General features: G+C 34.6%; 1 protein-coding gene across 1 annotated transcript; it reads left to right on the forward strand.

The window, feature by feature from the left end:
- LOC109826223 (transcription factor MYB39-like) lies at positions 2,828-4,514 on the forward strand. The gene is made up of 3 exons (XM_020393232.1): positions 2,828-3,187; positions 3,513-4,184; positions 4,267-4,514. The coding sequence occupies exons 1-3, from the start codon at positions 2,931-2,933 to the stop codon at positions 4,298-4,300; spliced, it is 963 nt and encodes a 320-aa protein (XP_020248821.1). The 5' UTR covers positions 2,828-2,930; the 3' UTR covers positions 4,301-4,514.

Genomic DNA, 10,301 nt, shown 5'->3' on the forward strand with positions numbered 1-10,301 from the left:
TCCTAAAGTGCACAATCCTCAACATGCAACTGATTATAGGCCAATTGCTTGCTGTAATTGTGTCTACAAAATCATTTCAAAAATCATTTCTATGAGGATTCAGAAAATTATGGGATATTTGATTAGTGATGCTCAAAGTGCATTTGTGAAGGGGAGGCTTATTTCCAGCAATATTCTCCTAGCTCATGAACTCATCAAACACTACACTAGGAAAAAAACATCTCCAAGAGCCATTCTAAATATAGATTTGAGGAAAGCTTTTGACACAATAAGCTGGGAATTCCTCAGGAGGATGTTGATAGGACTGGGGTTTCCTGATAATATGATTGGATGGATAATGGTATGCATCTCTACTCCAAAATACTCTCTGTCAATTAATGGAACTTTACATGGGTACTTTCAAGGTGCTAGAGGATTAAGGCAAGGTGATCCTATGTCCCCATATCTGTTTGTAATCGGCATGGAATATCTATCTAGAAAGCTGGATACTCTCAAGGGTGACAGGTTATACAAATTTCATCCCAAATGCAATGGATTGAAAATCTCACATCTGATTTTTGCAGATGATCTCCTGCTGTTTGGTAAAGCTGATATGGTAAAGCTGATGTTTCAGGTTTGGAACCAAATCCTGCTAAATGCTCAGTGTTCTTGAGTGGTATTGATGAAGATTTAAAAGCTCAAATTTGCTCATATCTCAAATTTTCTGAAGGGGTTCTACCAATGAGATACCTGGGAGTTCCTCTAATCTCTAAAAGATTATCTTGGCTTGATTGTTCTCCTCTTATAAGCAAAATATCCTCTCAGTTTCAAAATTGGCAGAATAACAAAACACTATCTTATGCTGGGAGATTGCAGCTGATAAAGTCAGTAATCTTGGGGATTCAAATGTTTTGGACTAGTAATTACATTCTACCAATCAAAGTTCTAGAGAAGATAGACAAGATGTGTGCTGATTTCCTATGGGGGCATAAATTACACTTGGTGGCTTGGTCTGCAGTTTGTCAGGACCACAAACAGGGTGGTCTGGGAGTGTATTCAGCAAAATTCTGGAACTTTGCTTCTGCTGCCAAGCTGTTATGGATGATCCACAACAAGAAAGACATCCTATGGATTAAATGGATACATGGGAACTATTTGCGGCAGTATAATGTTTGGCAGGTACAAAATAGGAAAAATGACTCTTGGATGTGGAAACAAATTCTGAAAGTAAGGGATTTGTTAGTTTTGAAATTTGATAACACTGATAATCTGATTTCAGTCATCAATAATTGCTGCACTGGAGATAAATTCAGTATCTCTCTTATGTATAAGAGTCTCAACCAGCAGGTCCCTTCAGCACCATTATCAGGAACTATTTGGGGTGGTTGGCACTATCCTAAACATTCCTTCATATTATGGTTGGCTTCCATCTCAAGATTATTAACTCAAGACAGGCTTTGCAAGATGAGGATACTTAATTCAAATCAGTGTGTTCTATGTTCTGATGCTAATCAAAGAGAAACCTGCAAACATTTATTCTTTGAATGTCCATACTCATCGACATTCTGGAATAAAGCAATGGACTGGATTGGCTTCAACTGGAAGACGTGTAGCTGGCTTCATCTTTCAGATTGGTTTAGCATGAGTTTGAAAGGGACTGGGTTTAAAGCAAAGCTTAAAAGGATGGTTCTATCAGCATCAGTATATATACTCTGGCAGGAGAGGAATTTCAGGATTTTCCGAGGACGTGCACGTGATTCTGACACTCTCTTTCGTGCACTAAAAATCAGTTTATACTCTAAGCTACTGAATGTAAATATTCCAATTCATGTAAAGAAACACATAGAGAGATTGGCATGAGGGACTGGAGCTAATTCAGGCTCTGATTGCTATTTAGGAATATGTAATTCATTTTCATACTTGGTAATGAATAAAATTTTTCATTGACCAAAAAAAAAAAAACAAATTAAGTTAAATTTGTATATATAGTTGTTATATATATAAAAATAACTTAAATAAAATGGTAAAAATTAACATTAATTCTCAATATAAGGACTCAATTGAAGCTCCTTCACCTTGCCATATGAAATGTTGCTTCTCTAATGGAAACAACAAGCTCATCATATCTTTTTTTTTAATTAAAATAAAAAAGATAATCTGCTTCTGAGCTCATGGCCTTCGACATGCATTGCCCAAATCGCCGCCGGTCCCGCACCAAGAGTACAAATAAGAGCCCAAAAAACCCTAACCCTAACCATAATCTATCTTTAAAAAAATATGCGTCACAAAAGAAACCTAAACTATAGTGATGAGGTGATGACATGAAGGAAATTAGGAGAGGAGTGGTTCCCCCTCTTGCTTGCCATTTTAGAACAAGCCTCTCTGGACCGCCGCCCGCTTGCCACGTGGCATAAAAAAGAAACCTAACCCTGCATAGTTTTCTTTCTTACGTGCAATTGTTGGCTTCCCATACAAGAGGATTAATAAGGGTATTAAATATTAATCACACCATTAATAAGGGTATTACTCTACAGAAAACTACAGCAATGATAACACTACAGCAATAATGAATAATACAAAAAGCAAAGTACGCTATTTTTGCATGCAAATAATTTATAGTACGTGAGACAAATACTCGATCTCCTTACGCTTTATCGATCTTAATTAATCGATCCATGAAATTAATATTAATGATCTATAGTAGGCAAAACACATGGATTAATTAAGGGCATATTGGTCACGTTAGACAATGACCTAAAACAACAAATCCAATCAGAGGGTCCACCTTTAACTTCCTATATATATAAATTGAATCCTCCGACATCAAAATCCAATTAGCGCTGATCGATCACTTCTCTAGACCACCTCTTCAATTCTCTTCTCTAACAAAAAAAACAGCTTACATACATAAGAGAGCTATAATTAATACTTGATACGTACAGTATTTAACTATGGGAAGATCGCCGTGCTGCGACGAGATCGGAGTGAAGAAAGGGCCGTGGACGCCGGAGGAGGATAAGGTTCTGGTGGACTACATCCAACGGAACGGCAGCTGGAGGAACCTCCCCAAGAACGCGGGCCTCAACCGCTGTGGGAAGAGTTGTAGGCTGAGATGGACGAACTATCTCAGGCCGGATATTAAGAGAGGCAAGTTCACCGAGGAAGAAGAACGACTCATCATACATCTCCATTCTGTCCTCGGAAACAAGTAAGCTAGTAGTCTTTTAATTTGTTCTTCTGAGATCCAGCCCCTGGCCGCACAGATTATGTCTATTTCTATGCTTGCTATTTGGCTTTTCTATCTTCTTTGCAATTAAATGTCAACAATTAATGATGTTGTAATATTTAGGTCTGTGCGTAGCACAGGTTTTTAAAAAATAAAAATAAAAATAGTTCTTATAAAACGGAAACAGCAGAATATATATAGAAGATATTTATACGGGACAAATTCATCGAGGATTATTGTATAATTTCTACTGATATATTAGACACTCTCCAATCATTTTATGACAGGTGGTCGTCAATAGCGATAGGTGGTCATCAATAGCGACCCGCCTGCCAGGACGAACAGATAACGAGATCAAGAACTACTGGAACACGCACCTCAAGAAGAAGCTTCTGTGCATGGGTATTGATCCGGTTACCCACCGCCGCCGGACCGACCTTGACATCCTCTCCAGCCTCCCTGCCCTCCTCGCGGCCGCAAACATAGGAAACTTAACCGTCCCGTCAGCATGGGACAATGCGCTCCGCATTCAGGCCGACGCAGCGAACCTCGCGAATGTTCAGATGCTTCAGAGCCTGATACAACTCGTGACATCAAACTATTCTCCTCTTTTCGACGCGACGTGCCTTTTGGGCTCCAATGGTAACCAGTTTGGCGATGCCGTACAACTCAACCGCCAGCTCGAGGCCGTGCTCAACGGATCGTTGAGTCTCGGTCAGGCGCCTGTAACTAACTTGAATCAGCTGGGGGATTCAGTGACTTTGAACAATTTACAGGATCAAGAAAATGTCATAAAGAATGAAGATATCAATTTATATGCAAACGTTTCGATTCCTTCTTTGGTTTCGGCGTCCCCAGAAAATGTAGCCTCCGATCAAGCGCAAGAACCGTCGCAGTCCAACTCGTCGAGCTCGATGCATCTTGAGGCATGGGAGGGTTTAAACCCTGATGATGATTTTGGATTGAAAGACATCTTGGAGTAAGTTGGTCAAGAACTCATTTTATTGATTGCTGAAGATAAAAAAGAATAATTATAATATGGGTTTTGATTGTTTGTGCAGGCAGATGTCATGGTCAAACAACAATATGTTGTAGATCAAGAGGAGGGATTTTGTGCATAGATGTTAAAATTTCACAGTTTCAAGAATATTGATGAATTTGTTGCAGTTTATAAAGTTGTGGCCTAGCAGCTGAAAATGATCAGAGAACATTTGTTGTGTATTAACACAGATACACTGTACTTGATGTAATAGATTTAAATTGAGATGTTAATTATTCATGTACTTTATTTATATATATTACTATTGTTTCTTTGGGTAATTGCTTGTTTTATTAGCTAAAATGGGAAAATTTTAAGAAAAAGTGGAAGAGTGGTGGATGAAATACGTGACAAAAGCAGCATATATATAGTTTGAAAATTAGTTAGAAGTAGGAGATGGCTTGAGGCAATGTACACATGTAGAAGATGATAAGGACAATGTTAATAATTTGGAGATTTTACTTTCCATTAGTTAAAACTTAGCTAGAGTACAAGAGGGTTGCTTGGAAAAATAAGCAACATTAATCATTGAAAAATCTAAGAAAAGGGTCTTTTTAAGTGCAAACATCAGAGAATGAGAAAACATGAGCACGAAGAGGTCATCTTTCTTAAGTGGCTCACATTTGTTTGTTTGTTTGTTTTTTTTTTTTCTTCTTTGAATCAAAAGTCTAATTATTAGTTACTGATTAGGTATAAGAACTATAACTTTGGCTTCAAGCCATTGACTGCAACCAAGCAGCTGCCATCTTAATTTTTCTCTCCCATCAAGTTGCTGTTTAATTAATTTAATCTCTTGCAGAGAATTCCATACTGATTTTGACGGCCATTGTCATATATCTTCATTCTTTAGTCATTAGACAAATGATGCAAAGAATCAAATATATATGTCACTGACTTAAGTGACCATTGACATATGTTATATAAGTCAAGGTTAATTAAGAAAAGAAAATAAAAAGTGATGCCTAACAACTTGAGTAGAAGAAACAAGAATAGATAAGAATTAAGCAAAACATTAAAAAAAAAAGTGATGCCTAACAACTTGAGTAGAAGAAACAAGAATAGATAAGAATTAAGCAAAACATTAAAAAAATTCAGCATTATCTTTTAAAAGAAGAATTGCAGCCATCAGTATAATAGGCCAGAGTGAATCTATTAATAGAAGTTTTGTTACAGGAAGATCAAGCCATTCCTTTTAAAGAGGTTTTAGCATTTCATGTATTGTACAAACAAGAAATTCTTTAATGAGGAATTTGTATTGAAATTTACAATAAACCTAGAGAAAGTTTATGTTCATCAGTTAAGTTCCTTCTCTATTCACCAGAGAAAGAAGATGCATAATCTAGAGAGCAAGGGAGAGACTATAAGAGGAAGGATTAGAAAACAAAACAGACTAGTATAGATTTATGAATCAAAATAACACACTCCCTCGAGTCAGTTGTCTATTCCCAGCGTAACGAGATGTTGTCATAGCAAAAGGAAGATGAATGTACAATCAGACACCCTTGTGGCTCTTAATTAATGGTGTTGAAAATGCATTTTATGGCATTGAACGATATAGTAATATTTCACACATAATTGATAAGAGAAAGATAAGAGAATGATGCTTCAAAATTCACTTTAAAATTGCAGTAGAGGTTTGGATTTTTGGGACATCAACCATAAATTTCACTAGAAATCAAGAGGCCTAATTAAGGTCCCTCTCACTAATCCCTCATAAAAATGACGTGCTTGAATCGCAAGTTAATTATTGAGTGTAATCTTCACTTCATTGTTTTCAAGTCTCAACCTCATGAATGGTCCACAGGAGCTTGGCATATATCCTTGTTGCATTTATTTGTCATAGATTCCCAAGCATTATTATTATGATGTGAAGAAAAGACGTAACCCCTTGAAAATTAATGTCACCAGTTGCAACAAGATAGATGTCAAATATTAAAGAAGAAGAAAAGACTGTGTCTCTCTTTCATACAACAGTACTAATTTAATTGATAAGATGTGTGCTGATTTCCTTTGGGGTCATAAAATGCACTTGGTGGCGTGGTCTGCTATTTGTCAGGATCATAATTAAGGTGGCTTGGGGGTATATTCAGTAAAATTTTGGAATTATGCTTCTACTGCTAAGCTGCTTTGGATGATACATAATAAGGAGGACATTCTGTGGATTAAATGGATACATGGAAACTATTTGAGGCAGAACAATGTTTGGCAAGTGCAAAACAGAGAAAGTGACTCTTGGATGTGGAAACAAATTCTAAAAGTTAGGAATTTGTTAGCATTGAAGCTTGGCAATACTGATAATCTTCTTTCTGTCATCAATAACTGCTGTACTGGTGATAAATTCAGCATTTCTGCTATGTATAAGAGATTAAACCAGCAGGTTCCTTCAACAGCAATATCAGGGACTATCTGGGGTGGTTGGCACTACCCTAAGCATTCCTTCATCTTGTGGTTGGCTTCCATCTCAAGGTTGTTAACTCAAGATAGATTGTGCAGAATGAGGATCCTTAATTCAAATCAGTGTGTGCTATGCACTGATATCAATCAAAGAAAAACCTGCAGTCACTTATTCTTTGACTGTCAATACTCAGCAGCAGTTTGGAATAAAGCAATGGACTGGGTTGGCTTCAATTGGAAATCGTGTAGCTGGCATCATCTTTCATCCTGGTTTAGTATGAGCTTGAGAGGGACGGGTCTCAAAGCAAAGCTTAAAAGGATGGTTTTATCAGTGTCAGTTTATATGCTCTAGCAGGAAAGGAACCTTAGGTTTTTTCAGGGACGTGCACGAGATTCTGATACTCTCTTTCGTGCACTGAAGTTCAGCATATACTCTAAGCTTCTGAATGTAAAAATCCCAATTCATGTAAAGGAATATATTGAGAGACTGCCTTGAGGAATTGGACCCATAACAGGCTATGGTTGAATATTTAGAAATGTAATTCATTTTCATATTTGGTAATGAATAAAAATATTTTCATTGACAAAAAAACAGTACTAATTTAACTTCGCAAATGGAATTAGTGACACGTAATATGTATTATTTATTTTGCAACATTAATGAGCTCAATTCCAGAAACTATAGAGAAGTTGTCCATTAGACAATGGTAGAACTCATGTAAAGATGGGTTAATTAGACTTCAAAAGTCTCCGATATTGTTTTACCTGGGACTTAGAATGAACCGAATACAAATCGAATATGGGGATATTTGTATTTGTATTTGATTAAATTTTTCAGGTTCAAATAAGAATTTGAATATAGTTATCTAATTTTCTTCAAATTTGAATACCAGTATTTGCCGAATATTCACGATCCAATATTGAAGTATATTAATTTGTTGGCTTAATACTTATATCTTATGAATACTAAACAATTTAATTAAATAGATACTCTTATTTGATAAACAGTATTTTCATTGTTCTAAGAATTTGATACTTTAGATAACAATTAAATTCATAATTGAAAATCAATCCTTCATATCTATGATACCTAAATATGTAATGTGAATATTTGGTTCAAGAAAAAGAATCTGGGACTTGTTAAGCCTCTTAAAATTAGTATTCAACTGAAGTAAAAAATGTAGGTGTGTCAAGACCATAACATCATGCGTGTAATTAATACAAGTTATGAGTAAACTATTTTTTACTGAATATTTTATTAAACAAATGAATCGAATATATTTATGGTTAAATTCTATTTGTTTATGAACCGAATACTAAAAACAATTCGTTTATTGTAAAATGAACAACCGAATCGAATATGAGAAAATACTTAAGCAAATAAATACCGAAGTATTTGTTTAATACTTGGTTTGTTGTCACCCCTAGTTTTACATGCATTAATTATCATTAATTGTATTTCTAAATATATACTTGTATTGTTTACCATTGACAATGTTAGAATATATAAATGTATTTTCTTATTTTTTTTCCATAACTTTAAATTTTTGATACAATCCAATCTTTAGACTTCGACTTCTCTAATTATCATGAATTTGATGGAATTTGTAGAATACAACACTCTACACAAAGGAAACTTTTATTGATAGAACACTAGAGAATACAATACTTGTTTTTACAAGAACACCTCACTTCCACACAACTCGTTTATTTTGGTGGACACTCACACAAGGCTACACTACACACTCAAACTCTCAAGCTCACTTCTTGCTTGCTTGCTTAAATGAGAGCTCATGACCCCTATTTATAGTTGTTTAAGAGGACTAGGAAGTGTGTGGAAGAATCAATCATAGCCATACATTATTACCAGATTCTACACACTTCTCCTAAAAGGTCTTTTTTCTATATCCTTCTATAATTTTTCTCTTAAAAATATATTTCTTCCACATTTGTTGAGAAGCTTCTATTGTCTTGGGTTTAGATGAAATGGATTTAGGCTTTTATTTTCCTTGTGCTGAAAATAGATTGGGCTTTGAAATAGGCCGGTATTGATCTTCAACAGAATTATCTTATGTTTTTATCTGTAAGCACTTGTTTCTATAAAGTGAATCAACAAGGTAGAAAGAAAGTTTGAAGACAACTTCTCTTTAAATCCCTATCTAAACATGAAAAGATGAGCCTTGGTGTTTGTGTTAATTAGAACTAAACCAAGAATAGTTCTACATTTCAAAACAGATCAACCTTGTCCCCACGGTGTTTGTGTTAATTAGAACTAAACCAAGAATAGTTCTACATTTCAAAACAGATCAACCTTGTCCCCACCACTGATAACATGACATAAAGACAACCAAGAATAGTTCTACATTTCAAAACAGATCAACCTTGTCCCCACCACTGATAACATGACATAAAGACATTAAGCAGGTGAAGGGCTTGACCTACAAAAGACAACTAACTTACCTACCTTCAAAGAATATAATGTTGCCTTCCAACCTAAAGCTTCATATTGTTGCATCATTTGTGTGCTATAATGGAAATGCCCATTGGAAATGAGTTTATGTGATGTCAACCCTTTGCTTATTTGAACATGCAAAGCTTTGATATTTTATATTTATCTGAATGGAATCAAAGAGTGTTTTATAACTATATATCCAAGCATATATATGGATCATAGATAATTAACTGTATGGTTAAGATAACGTGTTCGACTAATCAACGTGAACACCAACCTCAACTGATTTAGGAGACTACTAACCTACTCAAAAGTTGGCATGTTGATGTACTTCAATCTCTAGTGATGTAGGAGGTTAATAATAATATAACAAGGTTCTTTTTTCTAATTACTTTTTTCTTGTAGGGGACGAGGTTTTAACTTTGCTTACCGCGGTGAAACTCTCTAAAGGTGAATCTAAATGTGCACGCGATAAAAGGGATATATTAGGTGTTCCTTTTACCATTAGGTGATAGATAATTACCTTGGAATATGTGCTTATGGCAGGATTAGTAAATTCGGATTAGACCATGTTTGGATTAACTAGCCTACTCAAAACACGTCACCTAAACACTAATCTTTGATCAGTTTTTTATTATGATTAAAGCGGTTTAGGATTTTGTGCTAAACACTGTGCTAATGTTAAATGTGTAACATAGACGTTATAGAAAAAGGGTAAATTACGCTAAAGGGGGTGTTTGTTTCAAATCCCAAAATTTATGGATATGGATTTCACCATAGAATTTGAAATCCATAAATTTTTTTGTGGGTTTTGGGATCTCTAAAATTTTGTTTGTTTCATCAATATTTTGGGATTTGGAATACCAAAATTTGTAATATTATGTTTGTTTCATCAATATTTTGGGATTTGAATACTATAATTTATAATATTTTGTTTGTTTCATCAATATTTTGGGATTTAGAATACTATAAATTATATATTATAATATTATATAATATTTTAATAACATATATTATATAATGTATATAATATATTATATATATATAATATATTATATATACATATATATTATAATATATAATACATATATAATATTATATATAATATATATAAATTGCTACAGTAATTTACTGTAATATTTACTACAGCATGAACAGTGATTCTTGGGTCCTCCTATATATATATATATATATATATATATATGTATATA

This window comes from Asparagus officinalis, chromosome 10, assembly GCF_001876935.1.
Source record: "Asparagus officinalis chromosome 10, Aspof.V1, whole genome shotgun sequence".
In the NCBI taxonomy this organism is placed as follows: Eukaryota; Viridiplantae; Streptophyta; class Magnoliopsida; order Asparagales; family Asparagaceae; genus Asparagus; species Asparagus officinalis.

Excerpts from the sequence above, each read along its gene's own strand:
- LOC109826223 (XM_020393232.1), top strand. The coding sequence starts at position 2,931 with ATGGGAAGATCGCCGTGCTGCGACGAGATCGGAGTGAAGAAAGGGCCG. Across the intron at positions 3,188-3,512 it reads CATTCTGTCCTCGGAAACAA|GTGGTCATCAATAGCGACCC; the intron begins GTAAGCTAGTAG and ends CAATAGCGATAG. Across the intron at positions 4,185-4,266 it reads GGATTGAAAGACATCTTGGA|GCAGATGTCATGGTCAAACA; the intron begins GTAAGTTGGTCA and ends TTGTTTGTGCAG.